The sequence below is a fragment of the Cavia porcellus genome, unplaced genomic scaffold (assembly GCF_034190915.1).
Source record: "Cavia porcellus strain 051 isolate PalLab524CR breed Dunkin Hartley unplaced genomic scaffold, mCavPor4.1 scaffold_1, whole genome shotgun sequence".
Lineage (NCBI taxonomy): Eukaryota > Metazoa > Chordata > Mammalia > Rodentia > Caviidae > Cavia > Cavia porcellus.
In genome coordinates, this window is record NW_026947484.1 from 197,885,806 (window position 1) to 197,913,107 (window position 27,302).

Genomic DNA, 27,302 nt, shown 5'->3' on the forward strand with positions numbered 1-27,302 from the left:
TTTTTATAGCCATCTTTCCCCAAAGAGTTGTATTTGATATATTAATATTTTAATGAATAGAAAATTAAGCTGAAGTATTAAAAATAAAACCAGTCTGGCAAACTGTGAAGTTGATTGCCTTTGAGCTTTTTCTGTTGTTTATTCATCCATATACAAAAATCTCTCATAATCAGTCTTTTTCCCCATTCCACCATCAAAACTGATAATGTCCACACTATTATAAGTTTAATATAAACTGTCATATATATACATATATATATATATAATTGTCATATATATATCTGAGCCTTTAAAATTAGTGTTTTCGTGTATTATCTCTAGTTGGGATAATACATGGTTATACATGAACAAATTCATGTTTAAGTCACGAGAGTATAGGAGCTAAACTTTGTTTTTAGATGAAACCAAAAAAATAAACAACCAAAACCTAGCTTGATGAAAATGTATGGAAACAAATACTGTTGAACTTAAACCCCATTAATGGAAATATAAATTAGTAACAATCAGTTTGGAAGACAGTTTAAAGTTTGATAGTCCTTTAAAAGTATGAAATTTTGGACTTAGGAAGTTCGCTTTGGGGCATATGCCAGTGAAATTGATTTTATTCTGATACTGTTAATAGCAGAAAGTTGACCCCTCAAATGTCTAATGGAAGAGAATTAAGTAGATGTCTTGGTCCATATTTTTTGCTGCTTTTTTATGCTTTTCATTCCTTCTTATGCCTATACTAGTGTTGGTTCTTCTTTTTTTTCTTTTGCACAGAAATTGAACCCAGGGCTTTACATGTGTTAAGCATATAGTATTCCACTGAGTTACAACAACCCTCTGTGTTACTTTCTCGCTGTCTTCATGTCTTGTAACCTCTAAACTCTTCTTGAATTTACCTTTCTTAATTAAAGGTTAGATGCTTGATTTTGGACTTTTTTATGTTTTTGTAAATCAATGTATGCTGTTTGGTAGAAAATGTAGAAAGTCATAAAGATATAAAAGAACAGGAAAAATGTCAGTCAACTTACCACTCAGAGGCAGTAATTATTACTGTCTTGGTATAGTTCATTTCAGTCTGTTCTCTATTTTTACCGTAAATGAAATTATACTGAAGATTTTTAACTCTATATTTTAGTTTTTTGTGGTAATTTGCCGTATTATTATGTAAACATAAATGCAAGCATGCAGTTACCTTCTATACATATATCAATGGTTTCACCATTGTGTACTCTTGCCTTGTTTGTGATTTGAAATTTAAACTTTTAAATAAAACTGATGTATATTTTCATACATAAAGCTGCTTAGAAGAGAAAACTTAATCATATTTTGAATTCTGTAATTTTATGATTGTGTGGCTATTTTCTACAATTGACATAATCTGGATCTATATAAAAGCAAGAGTGAATTAAAGAAGTTATAAAAATAAAAACAATCCATGTAGGAACATTTTTATTTGTACTTATACATAAATATTAGAAGAAAGAAATTATATTATGCCCTCCAAAAAGTCTTTAAATTTGACTCCAGTATCCCTGTGTCTGGCTAGTATAGCCACCTCTGCCACCTCTGTTACCCTTTTGTGTGTGCTTTGTTTATTAAAGATAATGATGAACCTCTCTTGAGTGGATCTGGTGATGTATCCAAAGAATGTGCAGAAAAAATTCTTGAAACATGGGGAGAACTGCTGTCAAAATGGTAAGTTACATAAAATAGTTTTCCTTTTCATCTGCTTTCTCATTTCATGAGTAAAATATCTTACCTGACTGTAATATTCAGTTTGGAAATGATTAAAACTTCTGTATGAGGTTTATATTCTGGAGTCTCCATTTTGTGTTTTATAAAATGAGTGCACATTTATATGAAATTAATTCTCCCCATATCAGGAACATAATAAACCCCTATAGCTGGAGAAAATATGTATCTAAACATCCAGGACAGAATAAAAAAAGAAACAGATTCTTTATCTGCAGAAGTCAGACACTACTTATTGGTCAAGATAATTCCCAGTGGTTAACACACAATAATCAAAGAAGTTCAGAAGTTGTTTTTCCTTGTTTGCAATAAGTACCTGGGTTAGCAGGGTATCACAAGCACTCTACCAATTATTTGTCTCACCAACTTGTAAAATTGAGAAATTTCTAATCAGCTCAGCAGAGATCTTGAAAGCAGTGTTAAGAAGCACTATTTTGTAGGCTGTCTCCAAAAAGTACACTACCTTCAGGTGTTTATTAACATGGCTAAATATAACTGGTGAGTCAGGTTGGCAAGACATTTATATACTTTCTCTCTGGGTAGGATGCCAGGAAGAGAAAAGCTGAGCTTGAAAGTGATACGAACACATCTCTATTTCTGACATTCTGGTTATTCGAGTTGTCGTCTGTGCTCCCTAAGAGCCTGTTACTGTGGCATTTGATTTTTCTCAGATATTTTAACTGTTGAAGTCTTTCACTCTATTCTTAGTAAAGCTGTCTCAGCATTTAAAAAAATTATTTCATGCCCTCAAGGGGTAGGACTACAAATGACATCATCTGCTCCACACTCTCAACAGTGCTTTACACTTTGGGTAAGACACTGTCCACATCGGGAAATGTCAAATAGGCACAGGAGAAAAGAGCAAAGCAAAGCATGATTTGTCTTTACACAAGTGCTTTTGATACATGAACCCTGCAAAAGCCCCCAGGGAAATATTTCTTGTATATTTTTGATATCTCTTTAAAATCAGGAGACAAAATTGCTGATGCTTTTGTCCCAGTGGTATTTTCAGTTCAGTGAATTTGGAGTGTTTGGATTGACGAATATCATCTGTATAAAAAGGTTTCTGGTCTAAAACAGAAATGAATTCAGTCTTGACATGGTTTCATAATAGTATATATATATATATATATTTTTAAAGCCAGTCAAATTTAGCAGTGGGGGGGGGTGGTATACCAACTTTAGTGATACTAATGTTAATAAGTTCTGATAACCCACTGCCATCGGACCAGCCCATAATAGTATATTTTAAACCATCAACTACCATATTTAGAAATTAGAATTATATTTTATATGTAACCACTAGCTTTGTGTTTAATGGCATAGAATTTGCTTTGCTGTCAAAGTTTGTTATTCAGTTAGTTAATCAAGTAACCGTCTTCCTATCCCCTCAAATATATTGAGTTTTCATCTATCTCTGCTGTCTTCAGGTTATCTCTTTGCTGGTTTTAGGTATGTTGTTAGATATAATCTCCCTCCTTCATTCACTTGATCATTGTTTTTTCCTTTATTGGATGTGTTCTATGGACAGGAAACATTGCAGTGCAAAATTTACAGCCTGGTAGATCTGGTTTAAAATCATACCTCTTATGCTTCCAAGCTATATGGTTTTGTGCAAGTAACTCCTTTGAGTCTTATTTCTTCATTTAGGAAATAGAAGATTATAAATCTACTGCTGTTGAGGATTATTATAGATGAAAAATAATATGTGTCATGATTGTAGTGGTAGTTACAGTAAAAACTGATGCATTTACTGAATGCTAGGCACTGTGCTAAGTAATGCTCTGTTTCAGCTACAATACCTTATGAAGTACAACCCACTTTTATTGAACAGGAAATTCAGTCATAGTGGCAGCTAAGCTGAGAGAACCAGAATTTTTAACACAAGTTTGGTCCCAAAGTTGGCTTTTTAAACTGTACATTAGATTTTTAGTGGCAGTGTTGGTATTTTTGAGCTTTTGGTTCTTTGTGTTCACCTTTACGTGGTTCTTAGTGAATATAAAAGTTGGGATTCTTGGTATAAAATAGCTTGCTGAGGTGCAAGCTATGAAAGTAATTTTGAAGGTAATTTCAGCAATATAAATTAAGCTAGTATTAGAAAGCTTATTCTGTGAAGACCCAAACAAAAAACTATTTTAGGATTTGTGGACCAGTAATAGTTTGTCACAACTACTGAACTCTGCTGCTATAGTGAAAAAATATCAAACAACACCTAAGCAATTAGGCATAACTTAATTTCAGTAAAAGTTTATTAAAATAGTTGATGAGCTGTATTTGACCCAGAGGCTAGTTATACCAACCCTTGAATTAATAACAGATTACTTCTGTTGTTCTTGCTGTTGTCCAATTTTTATATATTTTTTAATCTAAACATTAATAAAGCTCTTACATTAGTGTATAGTGTCATATAATTAATCATTTTTAAATATACCATGTTTTATTCTCACAGAATTCTGGAAGTGTAAGAGAACCCTCAAACTTTTTTGTAATTTGATAGTGATTGTGTGTGTGTGTGTGTGTGTGTGTGTGTGTGTCTGCTTGCTTTGATCTAATAGTCTCAGGAACTTGCTGTTTGACTCAGTGGTGGTGGATATTTAATGAAAAACCAGGGGTAACATGACCTATAATGCATTCATTGATCTTTGGAATTTAACAACTACTTTTGTGATTTAACTGACCTCCGTGACCACTTCGCTCAATAAAACTGAAGATACTACATCTGCTTCAGAAGGGCTGTTACACAATCACGTAACATGCTATATACAAAAACATTTTGAAAATTTATACGAGTATTTCAAGAGGCAAGCTTTATTTTCATTTTATAGGAAAGGTAAATGAATAGAGACTCTAGAAACTTGGTCTTGCTGTAGAAAAATTCTTCACCACCACCAATATGCAGAGAAGTTACTTGAAGGAAAATATAAAATCTGCTGAAAACATTGAACTGTTACTTTTTAACTGAGAAGTTAGTATTAAGTAAAGTAGTAATTTAAATATATTTTGGAAAGAGTTTACAGAATCTATGTGTATTTTAATTTCTTCTACCCAGTCTCTTACTATTTTCTTGGCTGCAGCTAATGCAATAAATATGTAGCATTTTCCTTTCTTATTATTCCATTACCTTATCGATATCTTTGAAAATCATTTAGTTTTCACAAAAACAACTCTTTAGCTAGGCATGACAACACACACCTGTAATCCTAGCATTCAAGAGGAACTGAGACAGGAGCTCACTGAGACTTCAAAGCCAGCCTGGGCTACATGGTGAAACTGTCTCAAAAAAAAAAAAAACACCTTTTAGAGAATCTTCTTTTTTGAATTTTGGTGTTTTGGCTTTATTTGTAGGCATCTCAACCTGAGTGTGAGACCAAAACAGTTGTTGTCCTTAGTAAGAAATGGTGTCCCTGAAGCTCTTAGAGGAGAAGTCTGGCAGCTGCTAGCAGGTTGTCACAACAATGACCACCTGGTGGAAAAGTACCGCATTCTCATCACGAAGGTAAGGAGATGATTGCTCAGTTTCACCATTTATCCCTTTATCAATTTATAATGCAAGATCGTTGTGGCTGATTTCTATTAATTTTTCCAATAACTTAAATTATTTATGATAAGAATTGAACTATTAATAGTGGTAATATTTCTAACTCAAATGTGTTTTCTTCTTCTGGCACAAAAGAGAAAGCACAAATTTTCTTTCTTGAGTGGTTTTCTTTCAAAGTAAGGGATGTTGGCTAGCCCATTAGGTGTATATTGCCATTTTGCTCATAATTACATTTTTGTCAGGTCAGTTGTGTTGAAATGTGTAAAAACTGTTTTGTTTAACTCTTGTCACACTTCCTGGAAATGTGCTCCTGGTGGGGAAGGCCTAGTTCTGGTTTCTACAACTATAAGAAAATAATTTCATGATCCTAAACTGTATTCCTTTTTAGCTTATTCTTCTGAAGTGAAAAACCTTTGTTTTCATGATATTCCCTTCTTAATTCTTTAATTTCTTCAAAATTTCCTTATCCATACAAAGATTTTCCTTGTACATATAAAGATTAAGTTATAGTAATTATCTGCAAGGTTAGGTAATGTTTTGTCTTCTGTATTTTGTAGGCCCGTGTTCTAGGTTTTAGTTTTTGTTTTCCTTAAATTATTGAGGTGTTTATCTTTCAGAAACAGCTTCTCCAACAGCATACAAATCCAAAACCTAACTTCTGAAGGGATTGTTCAGAATTTTCAATAGTGTATGAAAATTTTACAATGCACCAAAAGTTGAAATGTTTTTGTATTTTTATTATTAGTACATGATTGTGGTACATAAAATGTTTTTTGTAGGGAGTTAAAACATGTACATAACACATCTTAATTCTTTTTTTCATGCTCTTTCCTTCTCCTGTCCCCCCTAATCTCTTGGTTCCCTTAAAATGTGATTTTTAAAAAATTTTATTAGTGGGGCTGGGGATTTAGCTCAGTGGCATAAGCACCTGCCTTGCAAGCAGGCGGTTGTGAGTTCAATCCCTGGTACCGATTAAAAAAAAAATCATTAGTACATGTTTGTATTACATGAAGCTTAAATTTCCCCTTGAGGTGAGAGTACATGTGCATAATACAGCTTTCTTTTAAACTCCTCTTTCTGTCTACCTACATGTCTCTGCTTGTGAGTGAGCATTCTCCATTTTTATTCATGTCAGTATTATTCTTAGCTCATGTTGATGACATACAGTTGTTGAGATTACAGGGTTCCTGTACATGGCGTAACTTAATTTTACTTGCTTCCCTTTTACCTTCTTGCTGTCCCCTCACCATTTCCTGGACCTCTTCTCATTTCCTAGAGATGTGTCCCATTGTTACCTGGTATCCATTTATTATGCTCTTTGTTTCTACTTTGTCTTACTCAAATGAGAGATGCCATAGGATGTATAAGCTTTTGTGTCTGATTTATTTCACTCAAATATTGTATTTCCCAGATGGGTCCATTTTCCTTTGAATGTCTCAGATTTATCCTTTTTAATAGCTGAATAGTGTTCTGTTATGTATAGATACATTTTCCTTATTCATTTGACTGTCGATGGCCATACCTGCTGTTCCCAGGATTTAGTTGGGGTTTTTGTTCTGTTTTGTTTTGTTTTTGAGACAAGATCTTGCTTTGTAGTTTAGGCTGACCCTGAAATCTCTTTGTAGTCAAGGCTGACCTCAAACACATGGATTACAGGCCTGTGTGCCACCATGCCCACCTATGGTTTAGCTATTATGAGTTGTGTTGCTATAAACTATAGGCTCGTACTGTTATAGTATATCTTTGGCCCTTTGGGGAAGATACCAAGAAGATAAAGAGCTGGATCATATGGAATTTTTAGGTTTTTTTTGTCTATTTCGTTTTTATCAGTACCGGGGATCGAACTCACGACTGCCTGCTTGCAAGGCAGGTACTTATGCCACTGAGCTAAATCCCCAGCCCCTCATATGGAATTTTTAATTTTAGTGTTTTGAAAGGTCTCCAGATTTCCAAAATGGTTGTACTAGTTGTACTACACAGTCCCACCAACAATGCAAGAGGATTCCATTTCATCACAGTCACACCAGCATTTGTTATTCTTTGACTTCTTGATGATTTCCATTCTTTCTGGTGTAAGATCAAATCTTTGTATTGGTTTAATTTGCATTTCTCTAAGACCAGAGATGCTGGGTATTTTCAAATATATTTGTTGGCTATTTGTACTTCTCCTAAGAGGTGTTTATTCATTTCATTTGCCTATTCTTGATTGGGTCTTTTATGTATAATTTTTTGAATACATTATATATTCTAGATATTCTAAGAATGGCCAGAACATGTTTTTTTCTATTTTGCAGGTTCTCTCTTCAGTCTACTGATTGTTTTGCTCATAGAAGAGTCTTAATTTGATATAATCCCATTTGTTACTATTATTTCTTGCACAATTGGGATTCTGTTTTACACCTGTGGCTTCAAATATTTTACCTATTTTGTTTTCCAGTAGGCTTAGTGCTTCCATTTTAATATTGAGCTCTTGATCCATTTTGATTTTATTGTAGTACATAGCAAGAGAGATGGATTCTTCTTCAGTCTTTTGCAAACAGATCCCCAGTTTTCCCAGCACCATTTACTGAATTGGCTATCTTTTAAAAAAATTTGTTTTAAACATTAAAATCTTAATAAGGTATGAATAATGCGTTAGTCAGCTTTCCTGTGTTGGGATGATAGCCAACACCCACAACTTAAAGGAGGAGAGGTTTCATTTGACTCAAGGTTTCAGAGAATTCCATTCATGGTTGGCTGACTCCTAGACAAAATGTCATGATGGAAGGATATGATCTAGAGTTCTTGGCAGCTGGGAAGCAGGGCAGCAGTTCCAGAAAGGAAGAGATGAAGGACCAGATATAGTACCCAAGATCACACTTCTGTGACCCATCCAGATATACCCAGAAGCATGCCTTCCTAATACCCTGGACAGCTCCAAAGCCAATTAAATTGATACAGTTATACCTGACCACCACAAATAAATTTTTTAAAACTGTCATCTAACACACACACACACACACACACACACACACACACACACACACAAAACACCTTGTTATGACTTATGTCTAGATATTCCCCCAAAGCCTCATGTAGTCATAGAGGGGACATTTCAGAGGTGGCTGGGTCTAGAGTGTGTGGTGCTGGGATCAAGGATGTGTGATTACTAAATCAGTCCACAGATTGGTTTAGCATAGCTCTGGCTAGGATTAAGGCTGTGTGAGTGCTACACCCACCCTAGTGAAGGTAGCTTGCATGCAATAAAAAGGACAAAAACAGGGCTAACATGCGCTTGTGTGCCTGCTTGCCATAGACTGTTTCTCCCCTGCAGTGTCCCTCTGCCATCCCACCCTGCCTTGGAGCCTGCTGACTATGGGCTAAAGTCTCACAAACTGTGAGCTAAATAAAACTATTCCTCCATTAAGTTTGGGTGTTGGTTATTTTGTCTCAGCAATGAGAACAGTAAGACATGCCTTTTAGGAGAACAGTATTTAAACTTGAGATAGGACTTTTACTCACGAGGACGTGACTTCTGTGTCCTCTGAATATTAGTGTTCCTTCACATCACTTTAATTCCAGACAATTTTTGTTTGTTTGTTTGTTTTCAGTGATAGTGTCTTGCTGTGTAGCCTTGGTTGGTCTTAAATCATAATCTCCCTAGTTCAGTCTCCAGGGCCCTGTAAACATGGTCTACCACACCTGACTGAAACTGATGTTTTTTGTTGAAGGAATATGCTAGTTCCCTGATTATGCTCATACACAATAATTGTTTAACCAGTATTTACTGAATGCATACTGCAGTCACAATGCTGGATCTAGAGAATTAAACACCTGAACTCTTAACTCATCTGATAGAATGTGTTTGAAAAAGCTCAACGGAAACCATCAAAAGAAGTGATAAATTCAGCCTGGAAAAAAAAGAGGAGACTTTTTCAGGAATATGACAGTCCTAGAAAAGAGCTTTGTAGGCTTGGAATACTGGGTAGTGTTATACTCTAGTATGAATGAAGGTATGAAGGAGTGAGGTTACATAGTATATGTAGTTAGCAGAGGTACACCTGCTGATTACCTTCTTTTGTTGGTAAAACATATTTTGAACTTATAACACTATCTTTTTAGGTCTGCTTTTAAAGTCCTTAAAATGTGTAGCTAAAACTGGTTTCTTGGGGCTGGGGATTTAGCTCAGCGACATAAGCGCCTGCCTTGTAAGTGTGTGGTCGTGAGTTCGATCTCTAGTACCAGTAAAAATACAAAAAAACAAAAAACAAAACTGGTTTCTTAAGAGTTCATGAAAGATCTTTGTTGAAGTTGTTCGTATAGAAATTTAAAGACATGAAGTATCTATGATAAATTGGAGTTTGTTTTCTTGGTTCTGTGAAAATGGTTTATAGAAAAATCTGATAATTACACAATATATAGAAGACTATTAACAAATTCTGATTTGATTAGCTATTTATATACACTGATGATAATGTGTACTTCATAGTTCACATTAAACTTTTATCATGGATTTAAGTAGAGCCTTGAAAGATTTTCTGTTCAGATTGATAGTTGACAATCAGAAAATACAAATCATCATAATATGTCCTTTTTTCCCCTGTAAACCATGATATTTGATATAAGTTGGTACTTTTCTTTGTATCTGCTTGGATGTAATCTGCATAGAAATGATAAATGACATTTTTTAACTTACTGTGAAAATATTTTGAAGAAGGGGAAACTACTTTAAAATTTTCTCGTTTATCTTTATAGTGAGCTAAAATTTCACAGGTAAACTTACAACCTTAAAATGTACAGCTCTGTAACATTTTACATATAAGTACACTGCTGTATCTACTTCCAGGAGCAAGGAATACACATCACTCCCTGAAGTCATTTTGGTCTACCTTTTGTCATAACCAGCCATTTTCCACTGCTGAAGTAATCTCTATATTTAACTTGTATCTTTTTAGATTAATTTTCAGTGTTCCTGAACTTCATTAAAATATAATTATATGGTCATACAGAATGGACTGACTTCTTTTGCTCATACATTTTTGGTGATGGATTGATACATCATTTTAGAAAATTATTAATTGCTGAGAATATTCCATTATATGAGTAAAATATGTATTTTAAAATCCATTGTGCAGTTACAGGTGTTTGCTTTCTATTCACCTTTAGCTATTACGAATAAAGCTGTTGTGGGCATTCTTGAAACAAAACCTTGGCAGGATTTGTACATATTATTTACATATGTGAACAATATTTCCTTTTTTTTTTTTGTCTTTTTCATTTTTATCGGTACCGGGGATCAAACTCACAACCGCCTGCTTGCAAGGCAGATGCTTATGCCGCTGAGCTAAACCCCAGCCCCTATGTGGACAATATTTACACATATATTCATATTTCTTTTTTTTTTTAATTTTATTTAAAAGGAAAAAGAGAAAAACAAAACAAAAAGCGGTGTAAGGGTACAAGTAATACAGAACTACAAAAAACAAAACAAAACAAAACAAAACAAAACTACAACATATTTCTAACTTTTAAAATTTACTCTGAATATGCTTTGCCAGATATGTGCATGTTTTGAAATTTATATGTGATATTAGGTTTTTGTTTTTTGCTTAACTTCTTTAAATGCTAAATTTAAAATAGAAAAGAATCACTTGATTCCAAACCCCTACTGAGTATCTTTTTTTTATCTTTTTCCTTTTTATCGGTACCGGGGATCGAACTCAGGACTGCCTATTTGCAAGGCAGGCGCTTATGCCGCTGAGCTAAACCTCCAGCTACTGCGTATCTTTTACCATCTCGCTATAATTGGCAAGCTTGTCTTGTGAGGGTGCATGCAGGACTTTTTCCTTATACCATTTTTCTCCTTTCAGTACTTGGGATTGAACCCAGGGCCTTCCATGTGCCAAGCACACAATACCACTAAGATACACTCCTGACTCAAATACCTTTTGTAACCCAAGGCCAAATGACCATTCAATAACATAAAATGTTTCACTTATTTTTAAACTTTTTTTTTCTGTACACAATGGAGTTAAAAGCACTCTTTTCCTTTTTTTTATTTTAGAGAAATACCGATAAAAATTTCAAAACAATATTGTAGGAGGTAGCAAACATATATTGTGTATTGTTATCTTCAAAGTAATTGCTCATATTACAACATGAGGCATGAAAAATTCATCAAATAATATAGGCACAAGCCTTTCTTTTCAATGAACTAACAGCAATAGTAGTATAACTATCTTAACTAGTTTATTTATTTATTTTTCCTTTTTCCCTTCCTTCTTTTCTCCTTTTCACCATCCTACTTTCTCTTTCCCTTTGAAAAACTGAAAATTGTCTAGCTTTTTCATTTTAGTAGGAATCTAGGAGGGAAATCATATAATAGTAATAATAACTATCTTTTTTGAATTCAGCATATGTCAGATGCTGTGCAAAGCACTATATAGTCATTACTTCTTTTATTCATTTTTGCAGTACTTTTTTTTTTTTTTTTTTTTTTGTCTTTTTCTTTTTTATCAGTACCGGGGATCGAACTCACAACCACACACTGGCAAGGCAGGCGCTTATGCTGCTGAGCTAAATCCCCAGGCCCTATTTTTGCAGTACTTAGTGATTACAATGATTATAGGAAGTTGGAACATATACATACATCTTACTTCTTCTTCTTTTTTTTATTCATTATCTTTCTAATCCTAGCAAAATCTTTGTGAGGTGGTTGGTATTGTTACCATTTTAGAAATGAAGAATTGACTCACTGAGGCTATAAACTTAGCTAGTTAGATGAACAGAGAGGCAGGTTTTGAACTTGGGACTGATTCCAAAGATGATTCTTTTCAATTACCCTGTTTGTTAAATATTTTCATAGAATCACATGAATGTGATTTTATACCATTGATTGTGCTTATTTTTAAATGTAGACTTTTATTTAACCATTTTCCTTCATTTTGTTTCTGGTGTAAAGCTTTTAAATAGCCTTTTACTAAATACTCCAAACATGTTTTAAATCTTTGCATTTTATGGAGTCGTAGGAACATGTTTGCTGTGTCAAAGGATAGTGTGTTTTTTTAAGTAGCTGTTTATTTTTTGTACTTGATTTACTTATTTCCAGTTTGCTTCTCTACAGGGCTATGGCAGTTCACTGTTCACTGTGGCAGCAAAGTACTGTGTCTGTTGGCTCTTATCCCAGCCAGTGTTATCACTGTATATACTTTTTGCTTTTGATGGATATAAGTGATGCTGGCATGTCCTTAGTTTGTGATTACTTGACTACCAAATGTGAGTGATTTTCTTTTTTTGTGAATTACCTCTTCATATTTTTTTGTACAGTTCTCCTATTTAAGAAGTCCATTTCTAAGCATTGTTTGTATGTTAGGTTTAATCCCTTGCATTTGTAGTATAATTTATGTAAACTGATTGAATTTTTTTTGGAGACAGTCTTGCTTTGTAGTTCAGGCTGTTCTTAAACCGACTATATAGTCTAGCCTGATCTAGAACTCACAACAGTCCTCTTGCCTCAGCCTCCCAGCTTCTGTGGTTACAGGAATGCACCACTATATCTGCCTATAAATACCATTTCAAAGTATAGCTTTCTTTAGGCTGTGTGGTTTTATGCCTTATAGAACATTTTCATTTTTTTATATAGAAAATTGTGTTGTATGTCTTTAATCCATCTGGCATTTATTTTTGGACACTGCATAAGATGGTGGTCCAATTTTATTTTCCTTTAGAAGAATAACTAACTACATTATTCATGTTTTCCTACTGAGTAAAGCTGCTGTCTTTCTCATATCATAAATCTCATATATACTAGGGTTGTTTTGTTACTGATGTTTGTGTATTGCTTTCCAAATATTGTTTTGATAAAAGAGGTTTTTAGTTATGTTCTAATATCTGGTAAAGCAGGTCTTTTCTAAGTGTTTCCTGTTACCTACTGTAAATGACTACTGTCAGGTTAATCTTCATAAAAACCTTAAAATCGTTTATCTAGTCTTACCACCACATCACCACCCTGAAGTTTTCATGGGGATTCTAATTGGAAATGCATTTAATTTATATATCAATTGAGGGTGTAAGTTCAAAATTGTTATTACATTTTCACGTCTAAGAATATAAGGTGACCCATTTCAATCTTATTTTCTGTCTGTTAAAGATTTACTATTAAGCCTTCATGTTGGCCTTATGCCCTTCTGTATGATTTGTTACTAAGAATTGTCTTAAGAGTATTGTAGCAAACAGACTTTTCTCCCAATTGCCACAACAAAGAAAACTATTAAATTTTCTGTCCACCCAACTCTTGAGATTTATCTTTCCTCATTTGTGGAAGTTAAGCCTCTGGATTTGTTGAAAGAATAATAAATATAATTGAAGTCCTTTTTTTTCTTTTTTTGTTACATTTTCTTTTTCTTTCTGCTTTCCTTTTTAGTTCTATCATTTTGTTTTTTTTATATTTTAATCTATTTTACTCTATCAAGTGGAATTATATATGTTGTAGTTTTTGCAGGTCAGAAAGCATTTAACCAGAAATGAAATGGTTAAATACTGGCATTCACATATGGTTTATCCATTTATATTCTTGTATCTGTAAGAATTTTGTAACTGGTTTTATGAGTTAGAGTAAGTACCAGAGTCTGGCTAAAGGATCCTTGCTTTCATGGCATAAGAACAAGTAGAACTGAGACCCTTAAAGTAGGCAAGTTAAAATCTAGCATCCTAACTTCTTGCCTAACCAGAATGAGAAGATAACTTGGAGCCAGATTTTTTATAAACTTTACTGCCAGTAGGCTGTTTTTGTTTTCCTCTACCTGAATATAAAATTAATACATAGAAGTTATGAAATTTAAAAAAATAAGTGCTATGAAGTAGATTTTTTTTTAAGAAGCCACTTATTCCACCAGCCAGTAAGTAGAGTTGATTTCTTTATATATATTGCCTTTCAGTAACAAATACACAGAAATGAGTACTCTACTCCACCACCCCAAGGAATATATAAGGAAGAAATATTTTGTGATGATATAGACTTGCTATCTACTCAAAGTCACTAATAATTTGTCTGTTTGGAAAATGTTCTTCTTTAATTAAAAACAAAACATTTAACTCGATTGATAGTTCTTTATGAAGTTAGCAGCAGCCCTTTTTTGAAGCTTTCTAAGTGAATATTTTGGTTGTATTAAAGTGGTTTTTACTTAACAGAAAAAAATTGAATTGTTAGTGTACTAATGATAGCAGTGTAACAGCTTGCAGTTTTGATGTTTTAATTAATTATTAAATGTTATCAGGCAATGCAATATCTCTTTTTATCCCTGTAACTAGTTTTATATGTGAGAAATGTGAGATATATAGAGAATAAATTGCATGCCCAGATTTATAAGTAGTAGAGAATCCTGGACTCCTTATTTTGGCAAATAGTTATTCCTTTTATTGAAAAACAGTAATTCTCAGAAACTATTCTATTCTTCACTCAGTAGTTATTGAGTACTGAATGAGAGGCTTCGGAAATAAAATTTATGAGAAGTATTTAGAATAGTGAGTTAGCTGGATCTGCTCGAGGGCACAATGGTTGGGGGAAACAATATAGGAAGATCAGATTGGAACAGTGAAGTTCCATAATGGAGGTGTGATTTTATATATTTTATCTGGCAGAAATGCTTAAGTAGGAAAATGAATTAGGAGCTCAAATGGTAATTAATGAGGCCTAAGCTAAAAATGAAATGAGGAAATGAATTTTGAAAAGTAGTATAGAAATAGTCACAGGACTTGGTGAACAAAACAGTTTATTAAAGGAGAGAGTGTCAAGGCGATTTTTTGCTAGTATCTGGAAAAAGTATTGGGGAAAAAATGAGAGGTTTATTTGTCATAAAAATGTTATTTTAATTTAAACATATTCTATGTAAAATCTACAAGGCATTCAGGTGAAAGACATGAGACTGACAAACAAATTGTAAATAAAGAAAGAGCACAGGAGTGAACTCAAGACCGGGGACCTAGACAGAGCAGTTACTTATGAAGAAGCAATAATTGATGCCTTGTGGTCGGTCAGTCCTTCTTGGCAGGTACCTTCGCTGCCTTGCATATGTGTGTATCAAGGTATCTGAATAATGCATGGCAGCGCTGAATTCTGAGAGCTGTTGTGTGGCCTCATCCTGTGCAGTCATAATAAGAAAGGGATCTTGAGGATGCAGAGAAGCCCAGCCTCAAGCAGTGCTAGCAATTGGTGTGAAAACACTGGCTCTCTAGAAAGGCTATTTTATTTGTATGATAGAAAATAAAGTTGTATGCACCTCAGGTGCTTGGTGTTGGTAAGCCTTTTATGCACAGTCTTTGTTTCCCTCCCAGTGAAGGGAGAGAGTGAAGTAGGGAATATTATCCTTCTTTTTTAATATGTGAAGACACTGAGGCAAAGAGAGGTTGATAGTAGAACAAAGATTTGAACCACTTGATTGTTTCTTTGATGTTGTTGGTGTTTTTACTTTGCCACATTTTGGCATGTTTTCTAGTACGAGTCAAATACTGCTATCAAACGTATGTCCCAACACTTTTTAAGTGTGTTGTTTCATGTAACTAGCATGGTGTCTCTGATTGAAAATACAACTCATTGAATTTTGATGATGAGTAGAATTTTGTATGCAACAAGAAAATGTGTATAAATGAGTAAAAGAAAAGTTATGTCACCTAATATATGCCTTCACTTATGTGTGCAGACCTGGAATGCTTCCAGTGCCTTCTTTTTTTTTATTCTGCTGGCCATGTGGAACTTTATTTAGATTTAGAAAGATGAATTGAAAGTTCATAAATAGGTGGAAGAAAAGACTAAAATAACACCATTCCCACAGGACTTTACTCCAGTTTATCTGAAAACTGTCATCTATTACATTACCAGAAAAACCACAGCGTAATTCCAGTTTGCATTGTTTTAAGTAGGCAGAGATAAAATTGTGTATGCTCAGATACCAAAAAATCTAATGCAAATCCGTGATTGTTGGCCATGTCATCTTGGAGGAACAGATAAAAGTTTTTTTACTATAAAAAAAAGAAATGCTTGCATTTAGTTTTCCATCTTAGTATATTTGTGTAGTGCTTCTTGGCACGGTAGAAGCAAGAAATGATATCTCAGAACTGTAGGTTAATATCAGATACAGAAGCACTAATTTCTGTGTGTACCCTGTTTTTGCAAAATCAAGTTGGACAATGTTTATTCTTTTCTTGAAAAAACTGATTTTAAAGTCTCTTTATTTAGTGATTTATGAGAGAAAAAATTACTATTGAATAGTTAGCCTTATAACTCGAACTTCTTTTGTGGCTGAACTGTGATTTCTCGCCATGTACTGTTAACACACTTCCTTTCTTTAATATTGTTCTTTGTTCTTTGGGAAATTACTATGAGAAAATAGAAATTTCCCTTCACTGTTGGCCCTCTGACAATATGTTTCAGTCTAATTCCTGACTCTGCCTGGTTACTACCATTGTGCTTGTCTAGTCTAAATTCTCTTTATCTGTTTGAGAGGGTGATTCCAGACAGACAAGGAAGCAGCTTTCAAATGCTTCACTTCAGGCATGTTAAGTCGTCGCCCCATTTAGCAAGTGATAATCAAAATCGGGGAGCACCTCTTGGGTGATGAATTCTAATGAGTGGCTAAAGATGCCAGAGTGTGCGCACACATGCAGTTTCTTTCCCCTCCCCTTTTCTTCCTTTTCCCAAGGCCCCTCTTCTCCCTCTTTCCCCTCCTACTCGTTTATCCCCTCCCTCTGTGTCTCAGTTCTGCAGTACACGGGACTGAACACATTCCTGCATTGCAAGGCTTTCTGTTAAGGGTGTACTGTGGCTTTTGTTTGGATTGCAGCATGCAGAATTGCAGGTAACACTATGAAATTGAGCTAAACAGATAAATTCTATTAAAATGTTCTCAGAGGTGAAATATTACATCAGATTTAATATAGAACATAAATTATCTCGAGTTATTTTATTAGTGGTAATATATAAAGTGTTTCAGAATTGCTGTAAGATTGCTTTTCTCCCCTAAAAGGCTCAAAGAAAAGAAAATGGGGGTCGATAGATCTGACTGTGATTGCTTTTGTTTGGTGTTGTTCTTGAAAGCTTGGTGTTGTTCCTTCTCAGTAAAGGACCAGTTATGTGGGGCATTGTGGTACCAGCAGGGGTGGAATGGGAGGGCTGAAACCAGCTGGAGGTAGCTAAGTTCTTTGATTAGGGCATTGAATGCAAAATGTAAAATGCTCTTTCCTTTTCTTCTATCAGCTGTTCAGAGGAGACTCATTACAACTCCTGCTGAAGTTCTAATCTTCCTCCCTTCTGCCCCTTCCCCTACTCTCACTTGGCCTGAAGACACTGTTCCCAGAGTTTACCTTATTCCCCTGGTGCTATGTGTATGGTGAACCTGGCACTATGGCCGCATCTGGGACTGGCCAGACAGCTGCTGTTGGCTCTCCCTATTCCAAGAAGGATTTAAAGGGGAATTGCACTGCAGGCAATGCACCAGAGCAGCAGCATCAGGAGCCTGGGGACTAAGGCTCCTCTGACATTATTACACATATGCAAAGCTGACCGCTTTGACAGCAGCTGCTCCTTTGAATGATAGCAGCAGCCAAGCGGCAGCATGAAGTAAGAGATCACTCCTGAGCGAGCTCAAGATGAACTCCACCTTCGATGGTAATCAGAGCAGCCACCCTTTTTGTCTCTTGGCATTTGGCTACCCGGAAACTGTCAGTTTTTGCCTTTTGGAAGTGCTGATTATTGTCTTTCTAACTGTATTAATTATTATTGGCAACATCGTTGTGATTTTTGTATTTCACTGTGCACCTTTGTTGAATCATCACACCACGAGTTATTTTATCCAGACAATGGCATATGCTGACCTCTTAGTTGGGGTAAGCTGCCTAGTCCCTTCTTTATCACTCCTCCACTACCCTCTTCCAATAGAAGAGTCTTTGACTTGTCAGATATTTGGTTTTGTAGTATCAGTTCTGAAGAGTGTCTCCATGGCCTCTCTGGCATGTATCAGCATTGATAGATACATTGCCATCACTAAACCTTTAACTTATAATAGCCTGGTTACACCCTGGAGACTTCGCCTGTGCATTTTCCTGATTTGGCTATACTCCACCCTGGTCTTCCTGCCTTCCTTTTTCCACTGGGGCAAACCTGGATATCACGGAGATGTGTTTCAATGGTGTGCAGAGTCCTGGCATACCGACCCCTATTTCACCTTGTTCATCGTGATGATGCTATATGCCCCAGCAGCCTTCATTGTCTGCTTCACATATTTCAACATCTTCCGCATCTGCCAACAGCACACAAAGGAGATCAGCGAAAGGCAAGCCCGCTTCAGCAGCCAGAGTGGGGAGACTGGGGAAGTACAGGCGTGTCCCGATAAACGTTATGCCATGGTCCTGTTTCGTATCACTAGTGTGTTTTATATCCTCTGGTTGCCGTATATCATCTACTTCTTGTTGGAGAGTTCCACTGACCACAGCAACCGCTTTGCGTCCTTCCTAACCACCTGGCTTGCAATTAGTAACAGTTTTTGCAACTGTGTCATTTACAGTCTTTCCAATAGTGTCTTCCAAAGGGGACTAAAGGGCCTCTCAGGGGCCGTGTGTACTTCTTGTGTGAGTCAGACTGCAGCCAAGGATCCTTATACAGTTAGAAACAAAGGCCCTCTTAATGGATGACATCCCTGAAGCAGCTCAGATTCCTGATCATTCTGTGTTCGGGGAGTTTTTGGCTGTTGCTGTTCTTCCCTTTTTATCTCTTTGTATTCCTAGTTTGCTAGGAGATCTGGGACAGAATAATTTGACTGTAAAGCAGTAGCAAACAAATGGTCTATCCAAACCGCCTTCTAAGTTTGATTTTCTAAACGTGATTTGAATCAGAAGAATCAGGATCAAGAAGAAAAATTGCTCGTTTCCAATTTTTGAAATGTCATGGAAATGACTACACTTCTCAGATTTGAAAGGAATAAAGCCATGTTTAACACCTCTCCAGCTGGCATGATGGAACCTGGGTGTGAAAAGCGTCATTTTTAAAAGTTATTTTCTTGTCCTTTTTCTAGATTCTTTCCAACTTTTTGGACTTCATGTGCAATTGGTGTCTTTAACAGGCAATATTAAGTATACTGATGAATTAACAGGATTTTTATTTTGTGTCAGTATGTAACTACACTGCAAGTTTCAGCACTAATTTAGATAGCCAGTGTTTTGGGTTGTATTCTCTTCAGAGAACTCTCAGTAAAGTGAATAATATGAACAGTTAATATTACTTTTAGAATCTTGCAATAAACCACGGTGCAAAAATGCAGACAATTTACACAGTTTGTGAAAACTGAGTTACTCTGTACAGTGCTTCACAGAGCTCTGAAGATATGTGTGCTTAGAAGTCATTGTATTGCAGTATTTCAGCTCTTGGCTTTGTTTGTGTATATTGAGAATATTTGAATTGAATTAAAGTTTTTTCTAATAGCAAAATGTATTTAAATAAATTAAAAATAAATATTAGGCTTACAGTTTATAATGATGGTACATAAAATGTGACATGGGGTTTTTTTTGTTTGTTTTCTTTATAGTAGTAACATGTAAATATGACTAGTGTTTTTTATTCCTTTTAGAATTCTCATTCTTTTAAGGACCTTTTCAAACTCTGTTCTGACAGTTTTGAAATATTTGAACATTAGGAAGAAGGGGATTCTGAGTAACTGAATCAGAAAATGTACCATTGACATAACTTTGCAGAAGAGTATGTTCTTAGTATATGCGAGATCCTGGATTATTTCCCCAGCACCAGGAAAATACGCATCTGCAATACTAAATCAACTCCCTTTAAAACAGAGGAAGTTAATTAAGATGTTTTCTTTGTGGGTAAATAGCATCAACTAATATAGTAGCAACAAACTCACTGTGAAAGGCGTTTTTTCAGCTAATGTTGAGGAATCCACTCTGAAGGGAGAAAGAGAAGTTCTAATTCATTGAAATCGTTTTTACTGCTATTCTCTTTGTGGAAAAAACAATCTTTATTTTCCTTTCCAAAGTGCTAGCATATTGTATAGAATTTTATAATTGTTCTAGTGTTTTTATTAGAGTGGTGTATGTTTGTATGTAGTGTTGTGTTTTTTCTTAAAAGTGACTATCTTTAAAGCAAGAAGTTTATTTTTCTGAAAGGAGAGAAGGATTTCTGGCAGTTCTGCTCATGAAAATATTGTTCAGCTGATTCTACTTTTGAGCTGATTTTAGTGTTTAGTGATCTTCGGGTGACTTATTCAGTGTCTGCCTTGGTCTAGATATTGAAATCTGAATGCAGAGTGATGGTCAGTGAAATGGAAGATGGTAGAAACCAAAGGGATATGTATTAAAGTAGATTTCTCAGTCCAAGAAAGGACATGAATATTTATAAAGCAGGCAGTTATGTTTGGGTTTTCTATCCTTATGTTAAAAACCTCTTCCCCCTTTTAAATAAAGAGCAATGTTTTGATACTAGGTTATAGACATTAATTTGATTTTTAAATCATAAGATATCTTCTATTTAAATTTTTTAAGTGTTTAAGTATTATATAAATGTGTAAACTTCAGATTCTTGATCCTCCCAAAATCTTGTCTTGTTCTTTATATTAGGTCTTAGCAAATTGGATTTTAAGCTATTTCAAAATTTAGAATTCATACTGTAGTTGCATGTTATGTTAGAAATGACTTTGTTAGCCAGGTGTGGTACCACACACCTGTAAAACCAGCACTTGGGAGGCTGAGGCAAGAGAATCATTGCAAATTGGAGACCAGCCTGGGCTACACAGTGAGCTGAAGACCAGCCTGAACTGTATAGGGAGACCCTGTCTCAAAAAGACCCTCCCTGCAAAAAAGAAAAAGAAAGAAAGAAATAGCTTTGTTTTTTTTTTTTTTTTTTTTAATTTTATTTAAGGAGAAAAGAAAAAAAAAAAGCAGGGAAAGGGTACAAGTTATACAGATTTACAGAAAAAAAAATGAACAGTAGGAAATCACTAGTTAATGGATTACATATTGTCATCTTAGAAATAATTGTTCAAGTCACAAAATTAAAGCGTGTAAAGTGGACATTCCATCAATGATACTGCAAACAGTTCTGTTCATTGATCCAATAAAACTCTGTGATATCATTTTCTATCTTATACATTTAAATATACATGCAGTTATATAGTTTGGAGCACTTTCTTTTCCTCTCTTTTGTACCATGACTATTACACATTTTGGGTTTCATTGCTCCCACGGTTCTTATTACTTTTTTGGAAGAGAGTAAAACCAAATGTGACATAACAGAACAGAATCGGTCAAGTCAAAAGGGTGGACATAATAGATAATGTAAAAACATAATACAAGGTGATCAACAATGGTTACCATAATGCCTCCCGCTATCTCTAATAGAATTGCCTATATCGTTAGTTATAATACAATTGAACAAAACAGTAAAGAATAAAACCGACAAAACCAAAACATTGGAGACATTGTAGGTCTTCAAAAGTAGATAAAAGTCAACAAGAATGGGCGTCATAATGAATCTCATTATCTTCACAGCTGATGCCTAAACTTTCGAACCTGATACTATCCAGAAAAACAGAATAGGGGAACATCAGTTAAAAACCAGATGGTGAGAGTAATACAGGGCTTTAAATCAAGGTAATAAAAAGTCAAAGTGGGTTACTATAATATATCCTGCTATTTTTTTCCTTTAATTAAAAGGATAAAGATAAAAAAGTAAATAATGGAGTGGAGATTGAGATAAAAGAGGGCATAACAACGAAACAGCGCAGATCAAAACATAACCATTTAAGCAGAATAGTGTTTCACCACCAGATAATCCTAACCTAAAAGTAGTTACCATATTGTCTCTTTCTTTGAAATCCTTGAGTACAACTTCGTATACTGTAGCATTAAGTATATCAAAACAATGTAAAACCATTCAAGAGAATGACAGCATTACAGAGTATTTAGAATCGACTAACAGAAAATGAACAATGGTTTCTGTATAATCTCCTTGTCTTTAAAAAGTTTTTGCTTATACTATCGTACATAATAAAATCCAATAAGATACAGCCTAGAAATAGCTTTGTTGAATTGCCATTTCAAGTGGAAAATCTATTTTGGTTGTATTCTGAAAAATAGTCTATGGTACAGATCCAAAACAAAATAAAATTTACCCTTTTCATATATTTTATAGAATGTAACCTGTTCAGACTTGCAATTTGCTAATGAATTTTTAGTTCAGCAAATACAGCAATCTTAAAGACTTGATTTTTATAGAAAAATCCAATCTTAAATCAGTAAGTTGGGGCTGGAGATTTAGCTCAGTGACATAAGTACCTGCCTTGCAAGCAGGCAGTCGTGAGTTCGATCCCTGGTACCAATTAAAAAAAAAAATCAATAAGTTTACTTCCTCTTTTTTTTTTGTTTGTTTTGTTTTGTTTTGTTTTGCAACTGGATCTCGCCCTATAGTCCAGGCTGTCCTTGAATTTATGAGCCTTTTGACTCAGCCTCTCAAATGCAGAATTACAGGGATGCTATCACTGCTGGGTAAGTTTTGGTTTCTGTGTTTTTGTTTTTGAGAGAGTCTTGCTATAGTTCAGGCTAGTTTTAAACTTAGCATGTAGCCCAGGCTGGCCTGGAACTCTTGTCAGTCCTCCTGCCTCAGCTTCTCCTCAAGTGCAGGGACTGCAGGTGTGAACAGACATTCCTGACAAAATTTTACTTTCTTAAAAATCACACGATTCCACTTTTAAAAAGAATTTCACCCTTTTAATTTTTTCCTCCAATAGAATTCCAGCTTATGAGGGCAAAACAAAATCTCTTTTTAAATTTTCTGGTAATGGCTATCTAATCAAGCTGTTTTTTTAATGACTGCAGAGACAAGAAGATCGTTCACTAATGGACTTTTAATTCTTTTTCCTAGTATTAAGTTAGACCATTATTAGAAGCATTTCATTTTCTACATTAGAATCTCTGTTATGATTCAGCCCACTTAAAAATATAACCTAAGTAGATATAATAATTTGAAAGAGAAATAAAGGCTCCCCTCCCCCACTAACAATTGCTTATTAATATCAGGTATCTTTCTAGTTTGTCTTATCTTCCTTATACTATGTAAGTTCTTACAGGAACCAGTTCTTTTATTCTCACATTCATTGTGCATACTGTCTTTTTATTTTATTTTGTTGTGTGTGTATGTGTTGAGTGAAAAGGGACAACAGGGACAGTCATGCAACTTCAAATCTTTATACAATCTTCTCCATAATATGTTTGGAGAGTTTGTGTTTAATCTGTTTATCCTGACTCATTTAATGAACATTTGATGACGTTTGGATTAAATACCAAGCTGATTAGTTTAGAATGAGAAAGTATATATTTAAACACAAATACCTTGGATAGTTCATCTCGCTTTATATGGTGTGTGGCTGGTATTACAAGAAACATAAAAAATACTTTTAGAGACTGTATTGAAATTGTTTCATAGTAAATTTTATTTTATTTTTTGGTACTGGGGATCGAACTCACAACCTAGTGCTTGCGAGGCAGGCGTTTATGCCACTGAGCTAATCCTCAGCTCCTTCTTAGTAAATTTTAAAATAAGATTATGCTAGTTATTTTCTTCGTAAAGATGTGTTTTTATCGTCCTAGAAGCAGAAAAGCATGACAAGTAGACTACTGTCCCATTTTAGTGAAAACAATATTCTTATGCCAAAATAAATAATTTTTCATGGACCTGCTAACTGTTATGCAGAATTCTGTTTTAGAAAAAATAAGATATACTCCTGGATAAGTTCTCTTTGAACCTTTCATTATGGCTTTTCCTTTGTACTTGAATAATTATGTCAGTATTTTAAGAATTGGGAAAACTTGAATCTTTATACAACGAGTGCACTGTCCATCTGTTTGAACTTGAAAACAAAGTGACAGGGTTGTACAGTCTACAAAATTATGGAATCTTGTTGGAGAGAGTTTCCTCAGCTTTTCAGGTTTATTTGAAAAAAATTACAGTGGATTTGTAGGAAACACCTTAATTTTCACTGGTTGTGTTTATGTATCATAATAGATTTGTGAAATCAATTATTGGCAAACCAGAATTTATTGTCATGAGCAGCTTTGGGGAAGTTTAAGGATAGAGTAATGGCACTGTGCAGTTTTTTAAAAATCCTTATAGGTTACTTAATAAGTTTATCTTTGAATAATTTTTCCATTTCAGGTTGAAGAACTAAATATAAGTGTTTATATTAAACATATATATTATTAATGTTATTTTGCAGATCTTAGAAATCTCATAGATATTTCTTATGGTTATGACTCATTTGGCTTTTATTTCAGTTTGAACTTCATGGTGTGAAATGAACTTTAGGCTGAGAATTTTAAAATGTAGGTTTCTGTTAGTCATAGTTTACTAAATTAAGGCTAGTCACTTCTTTAGCACTTAATTTCTTTTAGAAAAGGGGCTATGTTTGTTTTTCACATCCTATAGATTGCTTTCCATTTCATAATGAATGTGAAAGTACTTTGAACATTGTAAAGTGCTTTTCAAATAAAAGTAAATACTGTTATTTGTATTTGTCATGCGTTTGCATATAAAAACTATATAGCATGATATGTTTCTCCATCCATATTAAATTCTTCAAAGCCCAGGGCTCGGCCACTGCTCCCTGCTAGTTAGCAACCCAGACCTGAAAAAAGACAAAATCAAATCCTCTCTTTCTAAAGTGATAATAGAATAATGTCAGCATTTGACTGCCTTCATCTACTTCTCTAAAAGCTCTCCTGGGTAGGAATCAGTATCTCTTGATATCTTTATCTCCTATATATAGGACCTGACTCAGAGCAAAAGATTTAGTAAATTTTACAGAATGAATAAATGAACGAATGACTCTTTGTAACTGTTATTTTGAGTCGCCAACCTCCTTCCTTTCAGTTAGAGATCATGATAGTTTGGTATGGTGGCACACTCCTGTAATTCCATCATCTTGGGAGGCTCAGGACAGAACATTACAAATTCAAGTGTAGCCTGAGCAACTCAGTGACTTAGCAAGACTGTTCCAAAAGAAAAAGTCTGGGGTTATGGCTCAGTGTGAGCTCTGGGTTCAATCCCCAGTACCACAAAACAAAATCATAAGGTTTCAAAAGGTAGCCCTAAAGCCCATAAGCAGCTCTTCATTTAGCCTAGTCTCTTCTAAATGATATCTCTTTTTGCTACCAAGAAAATATTGGCATGTGAATGCTCTAAATGTTAGATAACTTTACTCTTGAGGCTATCCTGTAGTCTCATCACAGGGAGCTTCAGAGAAATATGGCTCACACTTTCTTCACCTTGAATCCAAATAAAATGAGTTCTGAAGGAAAAGGTGCTATAGAAAGCCTTGGTTTTCACCAAACTGAGTTCTATGTAGTTTTTTTTTCTCCCATTTAGTATTTACCAATTTTCTAGCTCTTTTAGAGAAAGTTTAAGAAGCCATTGAGAAGCACTTATCTGTACGTTCTGCTGTGTGCCAGGTGGTAAATTTGGTCTCTGAGGGGTCTGAAGAAGTTTTATTCCTTTCTTACAGAAATGTATAGTCTCTAAATGTTTTATATGGAAACCTTCTCTGATTATCTATCTTAGAAGAAAGCTGCAAAAGAGTGACTTTACTTGGAGGAATTTACCAGGGCCTCCTGAGGGACACTCAGTAGGTCCATTTCTTAGGGTGAGTTCACATGATGCCAGTATATAAAATCATAATGCCACTTTATTATTTTAAGATAAGAAATAAATACTGGCAATAGGGAATAGAGCTTCCCTGTTGGTAGATCTTTGTGGAAAGTCAAACCACATTGAGTTTGCTTGCTGAAGGCAAAGTCTCAGAACATTGCTTAGTAATATTAGCATTACTACTGTCGCACTAAGAAAGTTGAGTAGTTCCCACAATTAAGAGGGCCTTGTCATTCAGATCATAATAAAACTAGAAATTACTTCTCCTTCAACTGTTGATCAACCTGCTTTCTAATTGATATATTATTGCTTTAGTTCAATTAACTTCTTCTGTCACTTGTCTATTAGATTCTTTGCGAGTCTAACAAGCTGCAACTCATTCTTTGTCTTTAAGGTGGTTTTATATACCTGGTCTTACATTTTATCAAAAAACATATTGGTTTTATTTTTATGATTGTTCAAAAGCCTTATTTCTTTGTTATTTTAGGGAAGCAACATATTGTGGTTTTTATATAGTGCCTCCTCAGCAAAGCAAGATACTTGAAAATGCCTATCAAAATAATAGTATCAGTCAGATAATTAGGGTTGATACATGAAGTATATAGATTATTTAGCAAAGGACACAAAGGAGGACAGTTGATTGGAAAAGACCTTAGAAATGATTTGGTCTGATTCTGTCATTGTACAGATGGAAAAGCAGCTTAACAGCCACACACTTACCTATTTGTGGTAATAGCCAGATAACTTCTTACCATTTTCTAGTGTACCATGTTATTTCTGTAGGGGTGTTTAAATTTGGCTTAACTCAGTTCTGATGAATGCACAGGTATATATGTATATGCTTTTAGGCATAGCACACATAAACAACAGTATGAATGTTAACTGAGGCTCTATGTTTCAGGAGAATTATGTAAACTTTTTTTAGTCTTTCCAGTATTGTGTAACGTAGTGACTATTACTGATACCATTATGTAGTCAAAGAAACTGACATTTAAAGTCACACAGCTTATAGGGGGAAGATCTGAAATTGAAACCATATCTAATTCCAAAACCTACATTCTTACCTTGTTTCAGAAGTTAAGAAACTTCTAAAGTTACACAAATAATAAATGGGTGTTGTGATTTACACCCAGTTCTTTGACTCCAGCTATGTATGTTACTCTTAGACTTGAAAATACATATAGACTTCTGCTAACTATAGCTGATTGAATTTGCGTGTTTATTTCTGTTAACTCCCCCACAAAGAACAGTAAAGGTATGACACGGCACATGACTGATGCCAACAGAAGACAAGTGGTAACTGACTCAGTACAATCCACATAGCTGAATCCTAAAGTCAGAGATAGGGGA

At 34.7% G+C, this 27,302-nt stretch overlaps 2 protein-coding genes across 7 annotated transcripts in view; both read left to right on the forward strand.

Moving 5' to 3' along the window:
• The window catches only part of Rabgap1 (RAB GTPase activating protein 1), a 188,447-nt gene that overhangs the window by 97,146 nt on the left and 63,999 nt on the right, over nt 1-27,302 (forward strand). For all 6 annotated transcript variants that reach the window (XM_063227092.1, XM_013153319.3, XM_003470795.5 and 3 more), the window contains 2 exons: nt 1,590-1,683; nt 5,086-5,236. In XM_063227092.1, coding sequence (XP_063083162.1) covers nt 1,590-1,683; nt 5,086-5,236 — 245 coding nt within the window. The remainder of the gene's footprint in view (nt 1-1,589; nt 1,684-5,085; nt 5,237-27,302) is intronic.
• Gpr21 (G protein-coupled receptor 21) lies at nt 5,247-24,813 on the forward strand. The gene is made up of 2 exons (XM_005004036.4): nt 5,247-17,109; nt 17,508-24,813. Exon 2 carries the CDS (start codon nt 17,900-17,902, stop codon nt 18,938-18,940), a length of 1,041 nt encoding a protein of 346 aa, XP_005004093.1. The 5' UTR covers nt 5,247-17,109; nt 17,508-17,899; the 3' UTR covers nt 18,941-24,813.